This window comes from Thalassophryne amazonica, chromosome 21 (assembly GCF_902500255.1).
Source record: "Thalassophryne amazonica chromosome 21, fThaAma1.1, whole genome shotgun sequence".
Classification (NCBI taxonomy): Eukaryota; Metazoa; Chordata; class Actinopteri; order Batrachoidiformes; family Batrachoididae; genus Thalassophryne; species Thalassophryne amazonica.
In genome coordinates, this window is record NC_047123.1 from 18,488,037 (window position 1) to 18,514,833 (window position 26,797).

A 26,797-nucleotide genomic window follows, 5' to 3' on the forward strand; every position below is an offset into this window, starting at 1 on the left:
AGTAACAACTGCTCTGCTTCCCTCGTTGAGATCAAGTCAAACTCAAGTTACAAGTTAAGATGTTGCTTATAAACTTTGAGGAAAGTTTCCGGGCATACTGATGGACAAGTTTTAAAAATTCTGTTGTAAGGTCTTTTTGTCTATCTCTCCTGGACCTGGACAGGTGAGACAAATAAGGAATAATTTGGCCTCTAAATTAAGCCTTGAGAGTTTCCCATTATAAAGTATTCAAGATGGCACCAGATTTATTAGTAATTAAAAAGTTAGCGATAGAAGATGAAACATACTCACAGATGGTAGAGTCAGTGAGGAGCAAAAGGTCAAGATGTATGGTGACCAGACAAGGCAATATTAAGACCCAAAGGAGCATAATCTGAGAAGACAACTGGAAGATATTCAGAATTATGATTTTTTTTAAATTAAACATCCATTAATAATAATTAAAAAAAATCTATACAAGAATATGTGAGATGAACATGTGAGACAAAAACAATATTCTCTGGCTTGTGGATTATGAAATCTCCAAGAATCATTATATCTTTTTTGGGTCAAAAAGTCTGAAAAAGATTTGGACATAGGAGAGAGGGTTTTTATACCAGAGGCATATCAAGTACAGGATCAGTAATACAATTTCGATCACCACCAAAAATCAGAAGGTGTGCATTTAAATCGGGGATCATCCCCAGAAGGTTAACAGCAAACTGGGTATTATCAAAATTTGGAGCCTAGACATTCACCAGAACAACAGGATTGTGCAGGATAGTCCCGACAATAAATATCTTCCATTTGTGTCTGTGATCACTTGTGTGATCAACCCCTCTTGCTCTGGAGTCAAATTTTTTTTATCATCTTTCTTTTCCCCTTTTGCATCACTGCAGCTGCTGAACCCAGAAGATGATTTACATCCTGGAAAGATCAGAGACAGCAATCGCTCCACCCTGCTGGCGACCATCCAGGAACACGGCTACCCCACCATCAACTTGGGCATTGTGGGAGACAAGTACGTCGTGTCGTCACTACAATATATTCCTGAAGTTATAATTGCAGAGCCGTCACTCTAATCCTTGCGGTGTCTGCTGTCTCACTACACGTCACACTTTTCTGTCTGTTTTTCCTCTCTGTGAGTCGGTAGTTAACACGTAAATGCAATCCACAGCCCCGATGACCTTCTTAACGCTCTGAATGAAGGCATCAGCCGTGCTGATGTCATCATCACCTCAGGAGGCGTGTCCATGGGAGAGAAGGTAGGAAACAGAAGAGCACATATCCAGTAATGATGTTGTTACACTGACAATTAGTGGCAGAATGTGGAAGTGAAATAGATTTGACACCGAAGTACCAAAAAATATACTTCAATTAACTGGATTCTGCTGGATAAATTAAGATTGGGTTCTGTGTTTCCTTGAAAGGATTAATGTGTCTCAGACTAAATATTCAGTTTTATTTTTTTAATTCAATATTATTTGGCTAAAGTTGATCCAGTTGTCATACTTGAGAAATGATATATTTGTTTTATAAGATATTCCGTGAGATATATCTAAAGTTTAAAGGGGAATTCTGGGATTAAAAAAAAAGTTTTTAAAAAATTTCCATTCAACGTTTTACTCATAGTGCAGCAAATAACTGAAACAATCCTTCCAGTGGTGATACAAGCACCAAATTCAGCACAAATACTCCTTAGATGTCACTCTTTTGAAAAAAAAAACAACTGGCCACTTGAATTTTCAATAGGCAGCCAGGTATTCAATGTCAATTGAAGTATTACACCGGAGTCAAATGCTCCAATCATATTGAAAACTATACCACATTATTTGTATGATCATTAAGAGTCCAAAATGGTATAGTTTAGACTATCTATGACTGAATGTTTTGGAGTTATGGGACAAAAACAGCAAGAATGGTGACAAAGGTCAATTTCAGTTTGTACAGGGATCAAAAGTTGAAGTTGCTCCACTTTTGGGAAAACGTGATGCAAATTATTGGTTGAATTAATAGGGTTTCAAAAATAAATAGTTTGGACCATGTGTCATCCTTAGTTATCATGTCACATGTCATAGAACCCAATGGGTGTTGACATTGTTTGACCTTTACTTTGGAGACCAAACATTCAACACAGTCAAAACTATTCCATTTATGAATCCTATTAGCTCAACCAGTAATTTGCACCACTATTTACAAAAATTGGAGTAATTTTAACTTTTGACCCCTGTACAAACTGAAATTGACCTTTGTCACCATTCTTGCTGCTTTTACCCCATAACTCCAGAACATTCAGTCACAGATAGTCCAAACTATACCTTTTTGAAATCTTTATGATCAGACAAATAATGTGGTGTAGTTTTCAATATGATTGGAGCATTTTAAAATTTTGACCCCTGTGTAATTCTTCAGTTGACCCCTACCTGGCTGCCTATTGAAAATTCACGTGGCCAATCTTTTTTTTCTCCAAAAGAGTAAAGTCTAGGGAGTATTTGTGCTTAATTTGGTGCTAGCATCACCATTTGAAGGATTGTTTCAGTTATCTGCTGCTCTATCAATGATTGTCGATGAGCGGCTCGTTGCTTTTGTAATCAGACGCATGACCCCTTCCTTCCTCGTTAATCGCCTTGTGTGGATTTATTGGAGAGTGGCATCACCAAACAGGAAGAAGGATAAGTCACACCCCTCCCTGTATAATTGGGTGTTTTAAAGTTCTTTTGTTACGGGAGGCATCAAATATGACCATCGGGTATTATGAAGACTTTGCATCCGTCCGTCTGTCTGTCTGTGTCTGTGTCTAGACAGACAGATAAACAAATGTTTATCACATGACAGAGACAGAGCGACCCCTTTTGATTTTAGTTTGTGGTGTCTTTTAGGACTACCTTAAGCAGGTGCTGGATATTGATCTTCATGCTCAGATCCATTTTGGTCGTGTCTTCATGAAACCAGGGTAAGTTGGAAAAGTTGAGATGTCTTTATTCTTGCACATCTTTTTCAATTGATTAACCTCAATTTTCACATTTGTACTGCTGCACACTGGAATCATCTTAACCAGTGTTCAGAGGCGCTGATGTAGCAAAGAAATGTAAACCGGCCTTTTCCAAATCCATCAGAGACCATTCACATTAAAAAATTTTAAAGTTGAGCGGTCAACTAAGATAAAATAGGATAATTAATGCCTTCTGGCAAGATGTCAAATCTGACAGATCTTTTTGTTTTTCAGTCTCCCAACTACATTTGCCACCTTGGATATCGATGGTGCTCGCAAACTTATCTTTGCCCTCCCAGGTAGTGTGTGAAGTTGAGAGAAAGAGTGAGTTACGCTGCTCGTTTTGAAGAGGTGTTACTCATCTCTTCTCTCTCCAATCCCCTGGTATCCCCTCCGCCTGTCCCTCTGTCCTAGGGAACCCCGTATCCGCTGTTGTCACCTGTAATCTCTTCGTCATCCCTGCCTTGAGGAAGATGCAGGGCATTTTGGACCCAAGGCCCACCATCATCAAAGCAAGGGTAGGCCACGTTCTGTTTGTGTCACATTCTAAAATGGTCCAGTAAAGTTTAAATAGGTGATTTTTAGCACATGAACATGAGTCAAATTCCAATTGACATAATTGTGACTAGAGCCCAACTAATACATCAGTTGACTATTAATATCGGCCAGTATGAGCCTTTCACAAACATATCAGTATCTGCATTATTTTTGCCAATGCAGAAAATATTTTTAATGTTGAAAATTGTGTCATTGCACAGTTTGTCCAGCAGAGGACGGTTCAACTGCATTGTTTCCAATTCTATCAAGCATGTCTGGGACCCCCATCACCCCTTGGTTACATGAGCTACAAGAGACAGAGGCAAAGTGACCAGCTTTCATTAATTTTCAACTAGAGTGAGCGTTTTACAGTGACAACAGACAATTCGTCACTATGCCGCCAGCTAGTCAGGGCCAAAATAGATGAGAAGTCTATTTTATACAAATGCTGAGTAATGCAACACGAATCCAAGTGAAGGCAATGTGACATACATTGGTCGGTTGTTGAGACTAAAGTTCATGTTTTATATATAAAACATCAAACCTCAATTTGTATGTCATGAGCAGAGATTAAAGTTCTCAGCCACTACAATGGAGTTCCCTCTATTGGGCTGCCAAAAGGCAGCATTCGCGCTGACCCCGTCCTGACGCAGAATCGAGGTCGGACGCAAGATGTAAAAATTATTGCTTTCAAAACAGTCAAAAATTGAGTTTTAGAATAACATCTCTGTTTTGTTTTGTTTTTTTCTCCTGGCAGTGAATCATGTTCTGTCTGCAGGAGGACATTGGGGGTGGGGAGCGGCGTGTGTTTAAGTGTAGATGTCTCTCAGCCCACAGTGAGCAAAGAGCAGAGTTTTACAAACACATTTTTAAACTGTTAATTTCTTTCAAAGTCTGCTCTGAGTATCTCTGTGAGCGTCCTCGCTGTGGTTAAACTAAAAACCCAGCTGTAGACCCGTGACGTATTAACAACAAACACTCATGTTTTTTGTTGTTGTTCATTTGTTTGTTTGTTTTTTCAAAATACACCTAAAATCTCTTTTGAGGATGGCTTAACATAAAAAGGTTGCATCGCTTTGTGGGCTTGATCGCAAATCTCTTACTTACTTATCAAGTGAGCACTATAGACTGAGAGGACTGGTAATTTGCCTCCATTCATGCTGTCCAGGGTCATGTCAAACTACACTCTTTTAAAGTAATTAGAAAAAATATATTTCAATATATTACAACCCCTGGCAAAAATTATGGAATCACCGGCCTCAGAGGATGTTCATTCAGTTGTTTAATTTTGTAGAAAAAAAGCAGATCACAGACATGACACAAAACTAAAGTCATTTCAAATGGCAACTTTCTGGCTTTAAGAAACACTATAAGAAATCAAGAAAAAAAGATTGTGGCAGTCAGTAACGGTTACTTTTTTAGACCAAGCAGAGGAAAAAAATATGGAATCACTCAATTCTGAGGAATAAATTATGGAATCACCCTGTAAATTTTCATCCCCCAAATTAACACCTGCATCATATCAGATCTGCTCGTTAGTCTGCATCTAAAAAGGAGTGAACACACCTTGGAGAGCTGTTGCACCAAGTGGACTGACATGAATCATGGCTCCAACACGAGAGATGTCAATTGAAACAAAGGAGAGGATTATCAAACTCTTAAAAGAGAGTAAATCATCACGCAGTGTTGCAAAAGATGTTGGTTGTTCACAGTCAGCTGTGTCTAAACTCTGGGACCAAATACAAACAACATGGGAAGGTTGTTAAGGCAAACATACTGGTAGACCAAGGAAGACATCAAAGCGTCAAGACAGAAAACTTAAAGCAATATGTCTCAAAAATCGAAAAATGTACAACAAAACAAATGAGGAATGAATGGGAGGAAACTGGAGGAAACTGGAGTCAACGTCTGTGACCGAACTGTAAGAAACCGCCTAAAGGAAATGGGATTTACATACAGAAAAGCTAAACAAAAGGCATCATTAACACCTAAACAGAAAAAAACAAGGTTACAATGGGCTAAGGAAAAGCAATTGTGGACTGTGGATGACTGGATGAAAGTCATATTCAGTGATGAATCTCGAATCTGCATTGGGCAAGGTGATGATGCTGGAACTTTTGTTTGGTGCCTTTCCAATGAGATTTATAAAGATGACTGCCTGAAGAGAACATGTCAGTCATTGATGATATGGGGCTGCATGTCAGGTAAAGGCACTGGGGAGATGGCTGTCATTACATCATCAATAAATGCACAAGTTTATGTTGATATTTTGGACAATTGAAAGGATGTTTGGGGATGATGAAATCATTTTTCAAGATGATAATGCATCTTGCCATAGAGCAAAAACTGCAAAAACATTCCTTGCAAAAAGACACATAGGGTCAATGTCAATGAGCAGATCTGATTTGATGCAGGTGTTAGTTTGGGGGATGAAAATTTACAGGGTGATTCCATAATTGTTTCCTCAGAATTGAGTGATTCCATATTTTTTTCCTCTGCTTGGTCTAAAAAAGTAACCGTTACTGACTGCCACAATCTTTTTTTCTTGATTTTTTTTATAGTGTTTCTTAAAGCCAGAAAGTTGCCATTTGAAATGACTTTAGTTTTGTGTCATGTCTGTGATCTGCTTTTTTTCTACAAAATTAAACTGAATGAACATCCTCTGAGGCCGGTGATTCCATAATTTTTGCCAGGGGTTGTACTGCATTTATTCTTGGGACAGACGGACAGAAACATAAATATCAGTCATGATATATATTTTCTTTCAGTTTAAATAGTTTACAAGTCAATTACTTCAGGAAATCTTGATTGCAAACCCTATCTCCGCCAAAAACTAAATAAAGTAAAACGGGGGGGTAACTACCAAAAGATCTGTGTCAATACAATGTTCTATTAACTGGACATATACATTCAAATTACCTGTACACTGCTATTTACACTTATTATTGTATGTATATTTTTAAACATTTTCGTGAAAAAGATGGTATAAATTTACAAAATATAATTTTCCCTCAATCATACTATTTATATGGCGGCTGTATCTATATTTCGCAACATATTAGCTGGTTTAAATTCACTACATGATATTATTCCAAGCAATAGCTGTACAAAATATACTTTTTAGATAAAATACAATTGTTTTTATGCTCAAATGTGCATTATATTTGTTTGTGAATTTTAGATTCTGTAAAAACTTGTCAGCAATGTTTTGAAGCAACTAAAACATTCATAAAATGTTCAACAATGAATATTTCGTTTGGTGTAAATCAGAGTGAAAAACGTCAGTTGTGACCTTGACCTCTGGCAATTTTGACCTCATCTGGGCAATTCCAGAACCCACCTAGAAATGACATAGAACCCCATGTTAAAACGTCCAAGTTACATAAGGGCTGCTGCGTGCGCCTTATTTCCTTTTTGTAGCACACAATCCTGAAATGATGAAAGGCCATTTCCACTAATGTAAAATTTATGAAGACTTATTTTTAGTCAATTGTAGTCAACTTTCCTGAAGATGGAATATGTTTGAAATGAATGAATAAATAAAATACAACCGGGGGGGTGATACTCCATCTGCAAACTGCACATAAAACTCCATTTAATGATAAATTCTGTAACAATTATATCTATCGCACATTTGTCATATTTGCAACATTTGCCATTTTATTTTACATATTACATATGCAGCTGACAGCCATTTAAATGCTCCACACGAAGTAGTGATCAGCACCATGGACAGCTCACCTGAAGGACCACTTAGGCATGTTTTTGAAAAGTGTGTGTAAAATAAATGGCCACAGTGATGGTTTTTGTCACATGGAACAGTAAAAAGTTACAAAATATTACAAATGTGTGCATGCTTTTTTTTTTTTTTGCTACGATTATACTCATATTATTTTTGTGTCAGAAATAAAGTGAGTACCTGAAAGTCTTAGAACATAATCTTTCAGCCAATTTAGCAACGATTTATTCTGTCTCATGGACTTTGGCGATGTGTAAAAGTAACAATTCAGACAAACCGTCAGTATACTAAATCAGGAAAAGTGTTGGTGTTTGTGGTTGTTTGTTTTGACCCCGTCACGTTGAGGGTTCCAATTGGATAGAAGTGAAAATTAACAATCCACTCAGCACCACAGAGACAAAGCTGTGCACCAGTTTCCAATAAGATGCATTATACTGGTGCAAAGCAGGACACCAGTGACATCACCGACATCATCCAGTATTGGCATCCAGATACAGGTATCCATGGAGAATCCGATTGTTTTTGTTTGTTTGTTAATTCTGTGTTGTTGTCTAGTTATCCTGTGACGTGAAGTTGGACCCTCGCCCTGAATACCACCGCTGCATTCTGACATGGCATCACCAGGAGCCTCTACCATGGGCACAGAGCACAGGTACCACAGTCAGTGTGAGGGACGAGGGCTGTGCACTCTGTCTACGTCCACATCAGCCTGTTGTCCAATGTAACGCAACATGGTGGATGCACGTCAAATAAAAAACCCAACATTTAGCCTAAATTAGGCGTTGTATGGTCATTGAACTGAAACACTGCAGAACAGCGTTTCTGCTTTAATTATGTGCATCTCTAGTTTAGCTTGTTTTTCAAATACAAGTTTTATCAAATGAACCATCCTCTAGCATAGCATGCTTCTTTGCACGTTCCTGTTGAGGCGCCAAAAGTCAACAAGGGATTCAAATGAGCTGCTAACTTTAGCACTAGGTTTGCTAGCTAATGGTGATGATTCCAGCGGGGGGGTCTACTAATCCTAGGGTCCTACCCTCTTTATATTATTTGTAGGTGTGTATTACAACCCCAAACGTATTGTCACACTTTTGTAACATTACTTAACCTATTTTAGTGCAACATATAGCCTACCATCAATGCAAAAACAACATCAACATTCTCTCCTTAATACTAGGACTAGCCCAAGTGGACCCTACGACTAGTGGATCCTTGGACTAGTGGGAGGTTCCCATTCTCAATGCTCAAATGAAACCGTTAAGATGTGCTTGCAGAATCGACTTTCAACCTTAATTCAGCAAAATATCACATCATGAACATGTCCAAGTCATTGAATGTGTTGCCAATGTGTTTGCTCAGAGGGTCTGGTTAAGGTTTATATCTCACCTTTGTGCACTGCATCTCAAAAAAGTCTAAATATCCTTTAAAAAAATCTATATTTTTTGTCAGGTATTTTACTGAATTCTAATTTTATATATTGCATGCTCATTACATGTAAACTAAAATGTTATTAAGCATTTCTCATTTCAAATTTGATAATTAGGACCTAAAGATCCTAAAAAATATATATTATAAAGGCTGTATATCAAAATATTCGACAATTTCATTTCAGGTTTGAGGAACCCATTATTTATGCGGTATGAATACAACAAAATTCTCAGTCTGGCCTGGGGAACACTGCTGTCTTGACTGTTGTCTAGAAGACATGCATTGACACCCTCCACAAAGAGGGAAAGCCACAGAAGGTCACAGCTGAAAGCTCTGGCTGTTCAGAGTGCTGTGTCAAAGTATGTTGATGGAACGTTGATTGGAAGGGAAAAGTATGATAGGAAAAGATGCACAAGCAACAGGGATGACCGCAGCCTTGAGAAGATTGTGAAGCAAAGCCAACTGAAGAACTTGGAGGAGCTTGACAAGGAGTGGACTGAGGCTGGCGTCAGTGCATGAAGAACCACCAGGCACAGACCACTTAGAGATTCATAGTGGAATGAATTCAGAAAGGATCTTTGACACAAGAAAACATCAAATCTAGGCTTGAGTCTCCAGTGTCCCCTTTTGGCAAAACTGTAGCTGAAATGTCCTGTCTTTTTTTTTTTACTTTTTTTTTACTTTTTTTTTGTTTGTTTGTTTGTTTTTTACTTCCGTCAAAGTCATGCTATCACCCCTATTTGTTTGTTTGCTTGTCTGTTTGTTTGTGAACGGCCTGGAGCCCACAGTTTTTCATATATCATTAGGACTTTTTTACTGAAGATTCATATCCTAATAGCCAAGAACTGATTCACATTTTAAGGTCAAAGGACAAAGTCAGGAAAAGTCTTGGAAAATTGGAAAAATCCCTAAGCTTTAACATTGAACAAATATTGAAAACTTCATAACTCTGTCAAAACAGATCAAATATCTTTCATATTTGAGAGCGTTATGTGGGATGGTATCTTTTATTGACTGACAAAGTTTGATTCAGATCTGATCCAGATTACAGATTTTGTGGCCATTTAAATTTAATATTGAAAACCCCATTTAATGTATATTTTACATTATATCTTAATCAAATGTGCCACAATCACTGTCATATTTGAAATTGAGGTGCAGACTGACACTCACTATTGCCTGACAAAGGTTGATCAGGATCTGATCCATATTGTGGATTTTGTGGACATTTGAATTTATTATCGAAAAGCCTATTTGGTGTACATTTTGCATTATATCTCAATCAAAAGTGCCTCAATCATTCTCATATTTGAACGTGAAGTGCAGACTGGCAATCGCTATCGCCTGACAAAGTTTGATCTGGATCTGATCCGGATTGTGGATTTTGTGGCTATTTGATTCCTTTTAACATTGAAAAGCCCATTTGATCTATATTTTGTATTATATTTTATCTCATAAAAAGACACTTCTAACAGGACTTTGACCTCAAAATTTTTTCCAAGTTAAAAATTTATGGAACTGGATGCTAGTGTTGGCAGAGGTTTGCGCGCTGCGAGCGCAGCGCTCTACACTCCTCTGTTTCACTCCACCATGAAGCTGCGTAACTGCTGCAAAACAGCAGGACCCCTTTAAAACATTCAGTTAATATATTTCACGTTGCTGTTGTTACCGCTACAGGGAACCAGGTGAGCAGCAGACTGATGAGCATGCGCAGCGCCAACGGGCTCCTGATGCTACCTCCCAAAACAGAGCAATACGTGGAGCTGCACAAGGGCGAGGTGGTCGACGTCATGGTCATCGGCCGGCTATGATGTCATCACAGTGGGAATGGAGAGTTGGCGTCATATAGCAAGCATTGGAATGGGTGGTCCACGGTGCATGTCCACATATCATTGACTATTCTGTAATATGCAACGGCACAGCTAGTTTTTATTGATTTGGATAACGTTGAGGTATAGTCAACATCTTGATCACAACCTATATACATATGGGTGGGAAAATTAATTTAAAAAGATTCTAGTATTTCAAACAAAGAAAATATAACTTTTAATGACAAAAAATCAAATTATAAAAAGAGATTTATTCTGTAATATATTATGATTATTCTTATTATTATTACCATTATTATTCTTATCATTATTATATTAAGGCAACTTTGTTCCTTTCATTGCAATTGCTTTGTGTGTTCAATGCTAGACCTTATCTATAGCAGTAGCATTTTAATAGACAGCGGTAGGTGCCTGCCAGAACAAAAAATAAATAAAAAAAAATCTCACCTTTAGTGGGGGTAAAAAAGTATTTTATTTATTTATTTTTTAAATGAAGAAAATATAGAGGAACATTTTCAGATTTCCCATGGTGTTCAGCTAAAAGGGGAAAAATACTGCGGGGTGGGGGGGGACATCTGGGCCACTTTTCTCCTGTGAGCGCCCGTGGAGGCGGCACTTCAGTTTTACTCTCATTAGTACGCATCATAATGGCTTCACAAAGAGTTTTGCTTGTCGTTTATCTTGTGAGTCTTGTTTATGTGCGCGGTGCCAAAAGCCTGGGCGGGGACGAGGTGCTGTTTTTTGGGGGGGGGGGGGGGGGGGCACCCCAGCCTACCTGGACTCATGCCAACTCGGGTATAAACACCGCCCCCGAGGTTGGGGGGGGGCTAAGCTGAACCTGGGAAAATACTTATTTCTTTTTTTTCTTTTTTTTTCTTTTTTCCTTTGATCAACTATTTAAGAAATTTCAAATAAATGGAAGGAAAAGAAACAGCTTCTTTAAGTGCTGACAGCCTTTTTAACACAAAAAAATGTACAGAGTTTAAAAAAAAAAAAAACCCAAGACTCATATTGTACAGATATGTGACCAGCACTCCTGAGGAAATTATTAAGCAATGAGGAGACATCGAACAACGCTGTACTATAACATTTTCTGTAATGATATGAAACTGATGAAAGAGACTAAGAGAATAAAAATCCTTGATCATTATGTAAAGATAAAAGAAAAAAAACTTCTTGTTGGGTTTCCTTTTTTAAATAAAATATATTGAAAGAAAAAAAAGTGATTTTCCTCTTTGTTGGTTCTTGATTTTGTTGGGGGGGGGGGGGGGGAGTATCCACCAGTTTTTCCCTTAGATTTATAAATATTAAAGAACAACTTCCTTGACATGCAGTTTTAAGAACGTTGACATCATGGGTAATGTGGCATCAATGGATGCGCTAAGGTCCAAGCTGTCAGTGACGTCCTGGACTCGCCCATCAGAAGTGCATACCTGCCAACGTTTGAATGGCGCGTAGTGTAGCAGGGTCCAGCAGCGTGCCCGGATCCACAGAACTTGCAGGACTAATGGGCGTCTAATATACACTTGTGCAGGACACGGGGGTAAATACCACCCAATACGGGACGGTTGGCAGCTCTGGAAGTGTATCTATGTCGTGTCTAAGTGTTGAACTTAGCAGTGACGTTCGAGTCTCTGGGTCCTCGATCTTTGAGATCGAGAGACGCCTAGGTAGAGCTTATAGTCCATGAGCCAAGCAAGTTTTCAGTACCACTTAAGGGGATGAAACAATACTTAGAATCCAGCCTCAGTGTATCATAGCTTACACAAAAATGTATAGTTGATAGCCATCCCATTGTAGTAGCTGAAGCCAGGTAGGGGTCAAATTTTAAAAATGCTCCAGTGATATTGAAAACTATATCACATTACTTGTCTGATCATAATGATTCCAAAAAGGTATAATTTGGACTATCTATGATGGAATGTTCTGGAGTTATGGGGTAAAAACAGCAAAAATGGTGACATAGATCAATTTCAGTTTGTACAGGGGTCTAAACAATTGTTTGGGTTAACAGGGTTCATATGAGGAATAGTTTGCACCATCTGTCATGCTTAGTTATCATGTTACAGGGTAACATACTGTATGTCATGTTATAGAATCCAACGGATGTTTGACCTTTACTTTGGAAACCAGACATTCAACACAATCAAAACTATTCCATTTATTAATCATTTTATTTCAACCAGTAATTTGCATCATTTTTTGCTGAAATTGGAGCAACTTTAACTTCTGACCCCTGTACAAACTGAAATTGACCTTTGTCACCATTTTTCTGTAACTTTACCCCATAACTCCAGAACATTCCATCATAGTCCAAACTATGCTTTTTGGGAATCATTATGATCAGACAAGTAATGTGATGTAGTTTTCAATATGACTGGAGTATTTTTTTAAAGTCTGACCTCTGTGTAATTCTTCATTGACCCCTACCTGGCTACAGCTGCCACCCTGGGATGGCTGTCATACATTTTTGTGTAGGCCATGATACACTGAGGCTGGATTCTAAGTGTCGTTTCATCCCCTTAAGTGGTACTGATAATGTCAAAACTGATGACTGGCTCATGGACTATTATGGAGTGAGGTGAACAAATGTCCTCGTCTTGTTCTAGACCTACTTGTCTTACTGCATGGTTGTGAGACTTGGCTGCTTAACCAGTTGTCCAAGGCAACGGCAGGGTATCTTCTGTAGTAGGCCTCTTCGCAGAATCTGTAGGTAGCACATGCTCAGATGAGAAGTGTCACTTAGATTGTGAACGATCATCAGGTCTGACATTATTCCAAATTGTACTTTAGGAAAGGTGGGGATGGACCGTCCAGGGTGCTTCCATAGCGCGGTGGTCATAGCAACATGGGGCAGACTTGTGCACACTCCTAAACCTGACTTCCTTGACATAAATCGAATCAAAGCTAAGGTGCTTTGTCTCTTCCCAGGAAGGCGAGCAAGAACCGGGAGCCTAATGAGCAAGCAAGGTTAAGTGCGGAGGTGTCAGAAAGGATTAACCTAATAGAAAGTGCACCGTGTGTGGTGTGGGGGTGGCGCTTTCGGCTTTGCTGGAGATATTTCTGAGGAAGCAGGAGATTAGAGCATTTCTGTTCTGCTAGGTGATGTGAAACGACAGCAGATCCCATTAGCCAGCAATGATTAATAACGCTCTGAAAAGACCACGCTTAAATCGAGCACAATGAATGTAACGTGTTGACTGTAAAGAGATCAGCCTGAGGATGATCATGGAACATCTCAATATTGCCATCCGTCAGGGAATTACTGTTAGGTCCAAAAATATTTGGACATTTTATTTATTTGTTTATTTTTTGCCATTTAACACTGCAGGAGTAAAAACTAATAATGAATGTGAGGTCAAAGTGCAGATGTTCAACTTTAATTTGAGGGTATTTATGTCATTTCCTGTGTGATTGCACCTGTCTTGAAGGATCAAAAGTTACTGGACAATTGGCTCCTCAAATAATATTATCTCCTCATTCTTTCATTGGCAGTTAAATGCAAACATCCCAAAATAAAAGGTTCACTAGTCCTCACCTGCATCGATCAGAATCCAAATTTGCAGATTCTGAATATGCAGTAGTTTTTATGGAGTTACTGAGGCAAATGTTGAGGACCCACCTACCCTCAGTTCAGATTAGCTACAAATGAGGGCAACAAGCAGTTGGTTTTTGTTGACTGATGGGGTTCCTGGATGTGCCTATCTTGTGGTTACTTGGTTGTCGAGGCATAATGATTATAAAGGTTGAAGAAACACGACAGAGTTTTTCTCCATGCTTGACTGGTTGATGGAACCAAAGTTAGGTTGATTTGTTTCAGCAAAATGTGTGTCATGGTGACGCTCCCGTATCAATAGTTAGCTTGCTAACATGTTGTTCCAGGTAGCGTATCTTGTAAATCATTTCAGAAGTATTACCTGGTTACAAAAACATGGGTTTTACTTTAAAAAAATGTTTCTTGCTAGCATGCAAAATATAAAGAAAAAAAACATTTATATAAAAATACAGCTGTCTGGGAGATTATTCCACCATCTTGGATCCTCCCCCAGTTGAGCAACCAACCACTACATTACAATGTTGCCATGCTGCTTTCATATGGATTAGGAGGTGCCATGTTGCGCCACTCACCATAGCAGCCTTTTGTCTCATGTCAGTGTAAAATGCCCACTCTGAAAAACAAAGGCAGCTGGTCACTTTGCAGCTGTCTCTTGTACCGTAGAGTAACTCGCTGATCGTATTATGCCTGTACTTGCATTTATATAGCACTTTTATCCAATTGCGCTTTACAAAGATAACTCACATTCACCCACGTGCTCGCACACCTACGTCAGCATGTTTCCAAGCAAAGCACTCAACTGCACACAGTCTAAAGTGCATTGTGCAAATGCATTTGGGGCGTCTTCAGCTCTGCTGAGCACAGTGTCACCTGCCTTTCACAGCCGCCTGCACCATGACTCTGACATATTGCTGTTTAGATGGCAGATCCATGTCACACAAGAGGTTTTCTGCCTGGTGAGGAAATGAATCTACTCATCGGAGTTCAAGCACACAAGCAGTCCATGTACACCAAGGAAACCTGAGGTGATGCAGTCGAGTGTGTCGTTCCTGCTACACTACTTCCTACTACCGCCCCATCACCTCCATAACCAATCAGGCACAGACAGCCCCTCACGCCTCTTGCAGGTTCTAGACCCTTGAGTGTCGAGTTAAGTCTTGGTGCTCCCTGCTTGAGAACCAGAGGAAGATAAATGGTACCAAGGTTATTTTCCATTTTTGTGTTTTTCCCATTAGTTTTGACCTTTTACTTTGCTTTTAATTTTTTGTTCAGTTCTGTTTAATTTTAGTTTGATGACTGACATGATGAGGAAGATGAGCACTAAGGCACGTACCCTTGTGAAGCCTGTCTGAATATTGCACTGTATAATAACAAAAAATTTAACTTGGTTTTAGACCTGGTTTTTGGTAGTCAATCATGCGGTCGCTTTCTACTGCCTTACAATAATGATGCACCAACACCACCTAACCACACCTCGTTTTAAGACCAGCACACTTACAGATGCACAGATGAGCATGAGTTTGACTTTAATAATGTGTTCTGGGCATGAAGAATACATATTTTGGAAACTAGCAATAACATTTGGACTATGCGTGACTTAATTTGGTGTTTAGTACATTTTCAACCTTCAAAAAGCTGTAGATACAAACTGTAGTGGACAATGAGATTTTCTAAACTGGTGGAAAACATCTTCACAATAAACTGCCAGATCAAGAACATCCTCCAGGAAGTTGGAGCATCAATGTCAAAATCAAAAAGAGAAGAGAATAAATAAAGAGTTTAGTTAGTTTACCAAGAGGCATCTGGAAACCCCCCCCCCCCAAAAAAACAATCTGTGCTTATGGAACCACATCCAATTGAGAGATGAGGCAAAGATGAGCTCAGGCCAGAATGCTGTAACCATAGTGTTTCATCTGAAGTTGATTAGTATCTGATCAGATCTATGGCTCCAAGAGTCAGGCAGCGCTCATGGTCACTTATTTACAATCAAGTGTGAAAAATAACAACTGAGTGTACGATTTGCCTCAGAGGGTTTACCTAAAGTTTGAGTATATTTAGACTGAACTCACTATGGCTAATGTTAGCCATAAGAACAGCCATGATGCACAATAGCTGACAGTAAGTTGAAAAGAATATATGTTCAAAGTCTGGATATAAAGGATTGAACAGAATAGAACTGTCTTATTTTAGCATCTTATTTAAAAAACAGGAAAAGAGCCTGTAGCCTGCTGACTTCTTTTGCAGCACTGGAAAGCATGTTGAGAACATGGGGCAAGAGAAGGCACATAAGGTTTTATTTGATCTGCTGGGTAAGAGGGCATTTGACAGTTCAGTATTTTATATGTTAACAAAACATAGAAGTCTGATTTCATGCCCAGGAAATCAATGGAACAATGATAGCACTGGTGTAATATGATTAAATATCTATGTTCAAACTGTAGCTGCAACACTTGGAACTCCTTGATGTGCTCCAGGATACTTTGGAATTGATGTGTTGACATTTTTGATGGAGAACAACAGTTATACCCACTGAATTATGGTGTGTTCCTGTAAGTATATGATAAAATACTGTGACATTTACTGTACGGTACTTTTCTAACCTGGAACAGTCTATACCAGATTAAAAGGACATATAATGAGGACATAACTTTATTCTCTATCTAATATCCTATAGACATGTCTGCCACCTGCTGGGCAGTTAAGTGAATATATATACTTTTGATGATGAATTAGGAGCAGGTGTGCTTGTCAGTCAGTGTGACAGACACTCTGAGGGCCCCTTTCAACTTTTTCTGTGTTTCATGAGCTCATGCTTTAGTTTTTTAAGTGTTTCCTCTTTGATTCATACTTGAAGGTACTTTTTGGTTTTGTATGGATCAGTGTAAGTATACCGCGGAGCACATTCTGGTTTTTGTGTTTAAATGAGGTCCAGTCAGGATGCTTTAGGAAGAGCAGGTATTAATTATAGCACTCTCACACACAATAAATGAGTAAATACACGTTTATTTCCATTTAGTTACTCTGTTCTGCTAATAAAACTTTAAAAAGTAATAAATAAATAAGGTAACAAATCAAGTTTAATATTTTTGCCAAATATCGGTTCATTTTAAAATATTTTTGCAGAGGTCAAAATATATATTTTGTTTTCTAAAGCCCTTTATTGGCAAATTAAGGCTGCAAATACACGCCTGGTCGAGAGGTGGCACTGTTGAGTTATAGTGTTGTAAAGGAGACGAACAGCAGGGGGCGGTGTTTCACTGCTCAGCCTTCGGCGGATTCGAGGCGTCCTGATACCGGACAGAAGTCACTTTGGGTCCGAGTTGTTCCGTCTACAGCGAGGAGCACCGTCTGCTCCATGAATGAGAACTAAAAACACACGCTTGAAAAACGTCGGATTATAAAAGAAAAACTGCTTGAGGTTTTCGCCCAGAAGTCATATTTGTCAGGTGAGTTGACCGAGTAGCTCCAGACGCCGCTAGCTGACTTTATCAGCACGCGCTGACACTCTGCTGGGATCCGGATCTACATCCACGACTTTATATCACTGTGTCCAACTTGTCTTTTGGGTCATTTTCCATTTATTACGCCAACATATATATATATATATATATATATGCTGCTTATAAAACTGATTATCAAGTGGTCCATAAATACAATTCGATCCGGATTTAGATCCAAATCCGGTGTCGCGTGCTAAGATGGTCACGTCCAGGTTGTCATGGTAACATTGCAGATGTTTCCTTGTTATATTTCCCAGTTGTTACTCCAGAGGTCACAAAGTGCCGGCCCGCGGGCCTAATGATGCCCATAATGAGGTTCAGCTGCATCCTGTGTGGAATTTGTGAATAAATCTGAAGTACAATTTTTGCTATTATTTGTTTTTGGCTCATTGGATGTGGTGCTTGTTTTTGTAAATTCCTTTACATTTCCTGCTAAGACTGCTAGAAATGAAAAAAGAAAGTTAGAAATTAATTACATGGACTTGTTGCGTTCCCTAAATTGATGTTTACACTGAGATGAACAGTCAACTGTTAAATTAATTGACAGCTATTTTGATAATTGATTCATCATTTTGAGTATTTTTTTTATCCATATCCTTTGATCTCAGCTTTTTAAATGTAAATATATTCTTTGTTTATTTTATTATCGGCTTTAATCTGTCAGTAAACTGAATATGTTTCGGTTGTAGACAAAACGAGACATTGGCATCAATGTTTGGCACCATGTTTGGTAACATTGATCAACTTTTTTTTCTTTCTTTTTTTTTCATTTTGTGGACCTAAAATGGAATCAACTAATTAAGAAAGTAATTGATTAATGGATGATGAATATATTTGTAAGTTGCAGCCCTAGGTTTCACCAGCATCTGTGGTGGCATTGTTTTTTGTTTGTTTTTTTGTTGTTTTTGGGGGGTTCACAAAAACTGGAAAGGTTTGGTTTTCTGTGTGTTTGTGCTTCCAGTATTGGAACATCTGAAAGTGTGCTGCACTGGGTTGGAATTGAAATGTTCCTCACAGCAGGGGAAGGTTCGGAACTGACAACCAGTTTTGGACCATTATAAGGGTTGAGTGATGGTCTAGTGGTTAAGTGTTGGGCTTGAGACAAGAAGGTCCTTGGTCCAAACCCCCACCAGAGTGGCAAATCACTAACTGCGCTTGGGCAAGGTCCTTAATCCCGCATTTGTTCCCGGTGTGCAGTTGAGCACCTTGCATGGTAGCACCCTGATTTTGGTGAATGTGAGCCATTATTGTAAAGAGCTTTGAGCTTCTGATTCAAATGGAAAAATACAAATAAATGCAGTCCATTAAATTTTTCTGAAATGCATAAAAAGTGTGGAAATTTGAACAGTCCATTCAAATCTGGACAGCATTTTTACACATTTTCATAAGTTTTGTACCACAGCAGAATTCCGTTGGTCTAAGTCCAGTTTCAGAATTTTTCGCGTTTGCATACAACACATAACAGACAAACACTGATCGATATTTTTCATAATTTCCTGACTTTTTATAGATGAAACAACTTCTGGATTAACCCAGAACATTTTTGGCATTTTATAATTTCTAATAATAATAGTTTACTTAAAGTTTTTTTTAAATAGTTTTTTATTGAAAAATATTTATTTGAATGTATAACATTGAAACTTATTGGTAGAATTTATGGTTATGATATTCTGGTAGATTAACAAAAGGATAATTGACTAATCAGCAAATAATCAATAGATAATTTTTTTAAAAAGTCATTAGATTAATAATAAAGGTAAATTACATTATTACAAAAGTTGTGGTTACAGCCCAAGTTGCTAGGTTACAAAACTTTGGGTGACAAGATCCTCCTCTTTATCACCCACCATCACCCACATTATAAAGGAATCATTCTTCACCTTCTAAAATTATCCAACATAATTGCTGGCTCCTCAGTGACCCTTGACATACCACATTTTGACCAAAAAACGCACAAATGTTGATCTCCTTTGACCTGCCTCCCAGTACTACTCGCTCCTAAAACGGTAGCCCCTCCGAGTCAAATCTTACCTCAAATGACCTCACGTCAATCCCAGGTAAGATTTTGATTTCGCTTATTGTCACTGTAAATTTGACAGAAATTTTACAAGGGGTGTAAACTTGTTTCACCTTCATAAGGTGCAGAGCAGATTGAGTCTTGGTTTGATTTCAGGTGTGTACTTCAGGCTGCCTGTCAATGTCCCTGGACCAGATACATCATCTTGTCCAGCTGTAAGTGGGTACCAGCCTGGATGATGTCCAGTCCACGGGGACTCATAGACTCTCGTCCACTTCACACTACAGTATCCTGTTATAACCACCAGTCCGATGGGACTTGGGGTCTTAGGACTTAAGCCCCTTTCACACTGGGGCTGCTCCCAGTTGCTCCCTGTTGCGTCATGATGACGCAGGAATTTCTGCGTCAGGTGTGCGCAGCAGGGGGCAGAGAGGAAGTGAGGACGCAGCCTGCAGGTTCTCTGCACAGAGAAATCAGAGTGCACAGTTTGGCTGCAGACAGACTGTGCACTCTGACTTGTCTTCTACTTTACATTTGTTCTTGTGCTGAGCTGCAGATCTGCACTCTGAGTTCTGTTATAGTTTATCTTTCCTCCTTTGACCGCAAGGTGCGTGCACAAGTGCGAACGAACCGTCCGTGAGCAAATGTGGAGATGTCTGGAGTTCTACTTGATGTTGACATGTCCTGTCTCTGGCAATCAGTCTGTGAGCAGGACCTATGTCCTTTTTGTCCTTTTTAAACACAGTTATGAGAGTTTGAGGGGAGAACAAGGAACTAATGCCTGCAGCCAGACAGTTTTTTTCCCTTTCTTTATTGTTCACATGTGCGCGCGTGAACGAACCATCAGTGGACTGGAGATGTCCGGACTTTTTACTGGATGTCTCTGGCAATCAGTCTGTGAGCAGGACTTTTATGGATTTTATTTAAACACATTTGTGGGAGAAGAAGCTGCTTCACAGTGCCTCTCTTCACCAGACAGCTCCACACAGAGAGGAGCAGCAGCTGCAATCAGCATTTTTTTTCCTGTGGTCTTTCTTTTTTAAGCGTGTAGTTTTTACTGCATTGAGTACACGGTATAAAAACAATCCTGCGTGATTTATACTTAGGGAACAATGGAACACAGCAGAAATCATAAATTGGCGTCGGGTAACGTTGTCTTGTGAGTGTGTGGCTTCCACTCACGCAGAGTACCGTCCTGTTGCTCTGACTTGCGCTGAAACCACTTAATTCTGCGTTGAGCAGAGGACGCAAAAAAATTAAACATGTTTCATTTTTGTTTGCGCCCCTCGCGCTGTTGTAGTGCAGAGCTGCATCATCTCGGCACTAGTTTGCTTTAACGTCATAACGACGCACGACGCAACTGGGAGCAGCCCCGGTGTGAAAGGTGCTTTAGCTATACTTCATGTGGGAGCTTGGGGGGGCGGGGCTTGTTAACTTTTGTCTTGTGTGTTCTTATCAGGCAGGAGTTTGCTTGTTCATTTCTTCTCGTCCTTCTATCCACATAGCTCGGTTTTTTCCCAGACATCTTACCCCGTGCTGTTGTGACTGCTGAGCTCGAGCAAAGCATGAGAGCCCAGGCGTAATTAAGTCTGCAGGAACAGATGGCTTGCTGGCAGGCTCCACTGTGTGCCAGCCACACGCCGCCACTCTAAACGCAGCTAAACGCTTCTGTAGGGGAGGAGTTTGGGAGCTTGGACCAAGAAGGCTGAGGGGGATAGACCTGCCAGACGTAATTAGCAGTGGGAAGTAGAACGGGGGTGGGGTGAAGGGGCTAGCGCTAGCTTGTGGTGATAGGGGACATGACTGTATGGCTGATTATATGACGTGAGCCTCAGTGCTAGCCAGCAGAGCGGAGAAAGATGATGTCCAAACATGTTCCTACTTTTAAACTCTGATAAGACTGAAATGATGGTTCTTGGTCCAGTGAGACATCGGCATCAATTTGACCAGTTAACGCTCAGCCTCGACTCGTGTGTCATACATCACGCTGACAAAGTGAAGAACCTTGGGGTAATTTTTGATCCTTCGTTGTCCTTTGGCCTCCACATTAGAAATATTACTAGGACTGCTTTCTTCCATCTGCGAAATATAATGAAGATTCATCCCATCCTGTCTATGGCTGATGCTGAGACCCTGATCCATGCATTTATCTCTTCTAGATTGGACTACTGCAATGTTGTATTTTCTGGTTTACTGCAGTCTAGCATTAGGGGTCTCCAATTAGTTCAAAATACTGCAACCTGACTTTTGACACGAAGCAGAAAGTTCGACCACATTACACCCATTTTGGCATCCCTTCACTGGCTTCCTGTCGCAGTGAGATCAGATTTTAAGGTTCTGCTACTAAATCTAGAAAATTATTCATGGACTGGCACCTCCCTACCTAGCTGACCTAATTAAACCTTACGTACCGGCCTGGGCTTTATGTTCTCAGGGTGCAGGACTACTTTGTGTCCCTAAGGTGAATAAGAAGTCTGCGGGTCACAGAGCTTTCTCTTATCGTGCCCCTGTTCTGTGGAATGATCTCCCTGCATCCATAAAACAGTCAGATTCTGTGGAGATTTTCAAGTCCAGACTGAAGACGCACTTATTTTCCCTTTCATATGGCTAGCATACTGGTACAGCTTTGTTTTACGCTTTTTACTCTTTTAATTCATTTTATTAGTAATTGGAGTGGGCTGCGGCCTCAACTTTACCTAAATTCTGGGTCTTTTAGTAAGTAAATACTAAGGCAATCACCTTAGTATTTCTTCTGTTTTTCTTGTTGTTTAATGCTGGCAAATTATACAGTATTTTTTTTTTTTTTGTCTTTCTGATGCCTGATTCTGTTTTTTTCTCTCTGTTTAAGGTGCAGCTCCATCCAGAGATGGGAGTTGTATTTGTGTCGGCGATCCTCCTGTCCTGTGCGCCAATAGCATTTCTTGTATATTTGTTCGTGAATTGTTCTGTAATTTATGTTTGTAGCATGGCCCAAGCAGAGGGTCACCCCTTTGAGTCTGGTCTGCTTAAGGTTTCTTCCTCAGAGGGCGTTTTTCCTTACCACTGTTGCTCTGGGGGTTGGTAAGGTTAGACCTTACCTATGTGAAGCACTTTAAGGCAACTCTGTTGTGATTTGGCGCTATATAAATGAAAATAAATTGAAATTGAATTGAATTGACCAAATCACATGAGGTGTTCTGCACACAGGTGACAGTGCCGTCACGTTAATGAAAATGTTACAGGCTGTATTTCTGTAAAAAGCTTTTTAAAGCAAGGAGGGGATGTACAGATACTGTTCACTGACCTCTGACCTTTTGTGGCTGTACGAGTGGCCGTAAACACCTCTTCTGACTTTTTGTTTCAGAATGACGGCCAACAGGAGGAACATCACCCAGGTTGGTATAGCTGTAGACGTGAGCAGTATCAGTTTAACCTGTTAAACCTCGAACAGATCTGAAGACAAGCTGGGTTGGTTCGAGCTGTACGCCGCTGCAGCAGGGATGATCATGTCCCACATGAATGGTTACGTGCAGGAGGCCTCTGATCAGGCCGACGCCCACAGGGAGAGGGCCATCGACTGTCCAGGTGAGCAGAACAGCCTAGTCCAGTGTCCACACAGCAGCGCCCACATGGAGAGGATCCAGCACTACCAGGAGGAGCTGAGGAAGCGGAGAGAGGCGGACAACAAGGCCAAGCATGAAATCGACCCCAACGCATCAGTGAGACTCAAGAAGTTGTCACAGAACCCTAAAGTGGGCGTCGATAATCCCACCTTCGAGGGGAAAGACAGAGCTTCAACCAAAGAGGAAGGATGCCCGGCGGAACCTGTAATTGGTGAGTTATGGCGTGTTGATGTGGGTTTGTGTTTGAGGAGGAACAGAGGTTACAAAGGCGAGGAGGGATGCACAGAACAGTGAGCAACAAGAAGCTGTGAGGTTTCACAAATTCTTTGAATACAAAAGGAGGCAAAACAAAGGAGGTTAAGCAGAGGTCATTAGCGGAGGAGGTGCATCCGCCGATTCTGTGGTCAGCGTCTTGGAATGTATCGACATTAAGCTGTTGTTGAATGGCAAACACACCTCTTCCTCTGTCTTCCCTTCTGCTGCCATGTTAAAATGGCACACAAATAATATTTTGTTTTCAATAGTTTTCCCTCAGAAATTATTGAGAAAAAGTGCTCAGTGCCGCACAGCAGAACCAGCCAGAATTAAGCTGCTCTGATTGTACATCTGGTCAGTATTGGACCGTTTGGTGTATGTCGGCTTCTGGGTCTCCCTAACCCGATATCAGGGCATTCAGGATGTCCATGTGATTGATGTCTATGTGCTTGCTTGACAAAGACGTCATATATCAAGCTTAAACGGGGTCACTTGACTAAGACCTTGGACAAGTTATAAGTTGGGTAAGTTTTGGTATTAATTGTTGTCACAAGGGGGCAGAATCCATGAAACCATGTGTATGAGAAATCTTGACAAACAGTGTGTCAAGGTGAAAAGTAGCACACAAGGTCAAGTTTGATGTTGGGCTCTGCAATGCCAGTGTGGGTAAGTATTGCTGTTTCTTCAGAAAATGTTTTCTTCATAAAAGCTTTTGTCGCAGGTGAGTGGAGCACTGAAATCCTTGATTCTTCAGTATGATTTAATATTAGAGTTGTTTTTTTGTTTTTTTAAGAGAGAATGTGCAGTGTGGTCAGGCAAGAATGGTACATTGGGATCATTTACAGTTCATTTCACTGCCTGAGTGATGCAAATTTGCAAATATCAGCAATTTGGCAAAAGAAAACAATCAGGATGAAGTTGAAGTTTTTCCAGTGGGTTGTTTTTTGGGGGGGGTGGGGGAGGTGAGGGTTTGTCTGACAGTGAAGAACACAAGAATCAAGAAGATGAACTTCTGTTTTCCATTCATGGTTTCTCTGCACTGTAGCACTTCATCACCAGCTCTGGGATTGAAGTGCGATGTTGGTGTATGTTAATGAGGGAGTGCATGAGCTTCGGAGTCCCAGACGACGTCTCTAAGACTGCAAGAGGAGCTCAGCTTCCCCTACAATGTCAAAAATTAAATGGTCAAATATGTACAGTTGTGTTAACATTTCATTGACTACAAATGCGTTAGAACGCGTTCATCTTGAAGACGGGTTTGTTCAGAATCAGCTACTTATCACAAATCAAATGACTCGATTTTATTAACTTTTCATACATTCCCATAGCGTCAATGCGTTTACCCATAGAAGTTGAGCATCTGTTCACTTCAGTGGGAGTTTTTTCATTTCCTTGAAACTCAACAGCCATTGGATAAATGCTATGATTTTGTCCCGCCCCTGGATGCTCAGCATCTCTGGAGGTGGATGGAGCTGTGGGCGGGCCTGGATGCTGAGCTTCTGTTTGATGATCAGAAGATCAGTCAAAAGGCTGAATTCCATTTGGACTAACAGCTATTTTGAGATATTCACCGTCATTTAATCATCGGGAGCTCAGTCCCATTGTGGATTTTGCAAGTGAAATTGAAAAATAAACTGTGATCCATTTCTTGGTATTTGATTGGTGAAATTACTTGAAATATTCCTCTTGTACATTTCTTACAATGTAAATAAAACACACTCATATTCAAACCCCATCCCAGCCACATTTCTCCATGTAATGTGTCGGGAAGGACAGCCGGTGTAAAACCTGCGCCAAATCAACATGCAGATCCACCTTGAATCTGCTGTGGTGACCTCGAGTGGAAAAACAAGGGAGTGGCCAAAGGGACTTATGATAGTCTGGCCTCTTATAATTTAATAACAGTGCAAGTTGGGATATACACTTTTTTTTTTCCCACACACAAATTTACACACAAAACAGGCACATTTGCAGCCATAACTATTTAATAAATCATGGTAGAGCTCAGATAATTGCCAGAGTTATTCACCATGTGGGCTTGATGTACAATAAATGAATATTACTGAAATAAATGAAAGAATCTTAGCACAGTTTTACTCTTAATACCCATTTTTCACTGTGTATCCTTTAATGTGAAAATGCCCCATTAAAAAAAAAAAAAAAATCAATAAGGACTGGTAGACAGAATCAATAATGGTATAGATGTCAATGAATCTTATCATGCCAAAAAAGGAAAAGTTAAAAAGTGTCAAAACAATTAATTCCCATCATTGCCCCCTTCATTTTACAAGTGTAACACTAATAGTAATTCTACATATTAGTTCAGACAATATATGGTATTAACATGTATTTATTTATTTATTTTGTGAGGTGATGTGGCATTAGTAAAAGATTAAGTGTCTCAAAGCAACAAATTCGTTAGATTTCAGAGAACATTTTTAAGCAGTGATCCAATAATGGTTTGCTGCTTTTTCTGTTGTTTAATAACAAAATGATGTAAACCTACAATGAGCTTCCCCTCTTTGAAAGACAAGCAGCCGCCACTGTTATATATACACACACACACACACACACACTTCATCGCTGATCTAACTAACAATGCTGGCACCAAGTAACACCTGACCTGGATCTCCAGTCTTGTGTTCTTTTGCATCCAGGCTTATGATTGGCTGATTCCAAATTGTGATACTGAAAGTCAGGTTTCGCTGTGCTCATGTGACCATTTGTTTCACACAGTCATTCCACTAGTACTGTCAGAGTTGTTCAGAGTTGGACCTGAACTCAGTTTACACACACAGAAATGATCACGCAAGAGACACTGAATTTCTTTGTCCTGTACAGGAGAGGACAAACGAGAAGCTCCTTCAGAAAGAACTGTTGTCCGTCCTAAAGGTCCCGCCCATTTGCCTCTCCTTTTTATTGAATATCGTTACATACAGCATATAGGAGTGACAATATCACAAAACAATGGAAAGACACAAAGTCTGGTCTCACATTGATATGAAAACTGTTATGGCTTTTGAGCCCTCAGTCTCCTGAGCTTTCCATAACAATGTCCAGCCCTTGAACCGTGTTCCAGTTACAATGCTCTTCTTCAAGGCTGAACCATTAATCAAAAGTACACATCTGCGATTAGCCAAACATGACCCTAGCCAACTGGTCAGCACATTCTGGCAAAACAGTCTGCACATTGAGTGGTCAAAGATCATCTGCTCACTTTTCTCATTTGACAGTTTTAATGATCACTTGAACCATTCAGTGTATATGATTTGCTTTTGACACTAAGTAATTATTTAACGGAATAATGGTACATGAACTTTCACACATGCATATAAGTATATGAGAAAAATATGTATATGAAAA

The 26,797-nt window shown here is 39.8% G+C and overlaps 2 protein-coding genes across 12 annotated transcripts in view; both read left to right on the forward strand.

Annotated features, from left to right (window-relative positions):
• Window positions 1–10,931, forward strand: part of gphnb (gephyrin b) — a 305,397-nt gene extending 294,466 nt beyond the window's left edge. For 7 of the 11 annotated variants that reach the window (XM_034162748.1, XM_034162754.1, XM_034162758.1 and 4 more), the window contains 7 exons: window positions 879–1,000; window positions 1,157–1,244; window positions 2,859–2,932; window positions 3,206–3,273; window positions 3,356–3,489; window positions 7,803–7,899; window positions 10,353–10,931. In XM_034162748.1, the coding sequence (XP_034018639.1) occupies window positions 879–1,000; window positions 1,157–1,244; window positions 2,859–2,932; window positions 3,206–3,273; window positions 3,356–3,489; window positions 7,803–7,899; window positions 10,353–10,486 (717 nt within the window). In that variant the 3' untranslated portion in view covers window positions 10,487–10,931. The remainder of the gene's footprint in view (window positions 1–878; window positions 1,001–1,156; window positions 1,245–2,858; window positions 2,933–3,205; window positions 3,274–3,355; window positions 3,490–7,802; window positions 7,900–10,352) is intronic. The other 4 variants (XM_034162749.1, XM_034162755.1, XM_034162750.1 and 1 more) reach the window with 2 other exon arrangements.
• A 6,437-nt stretch (window positions 10,932–17,368) lies between these two features.
• The window catches only part of mpp5b (membrane protein, palmitoylated 5b (MAGUK p55 subfamily member 5)), a 39,793-nt gene continuing 30,364 nt past the window's right edge, over window positions 17,369–26,797 (forward strand). The window contains exons 1-2 of the mRNA XM_034162136.1: window positions 17,369–17,506; window positions 22,921–23,390. Coding sequence (XP_034018027.1) covers window positions 23,057–23,390 — 334 coding nt within the window. The 5' untranslated portion in view covers window positions 17,369–17,506; window positions 22,921–23,056. The remainder of the gene's footprint in view (window positions 17,507–22,920; window positions 23,391–26,797) is intronic.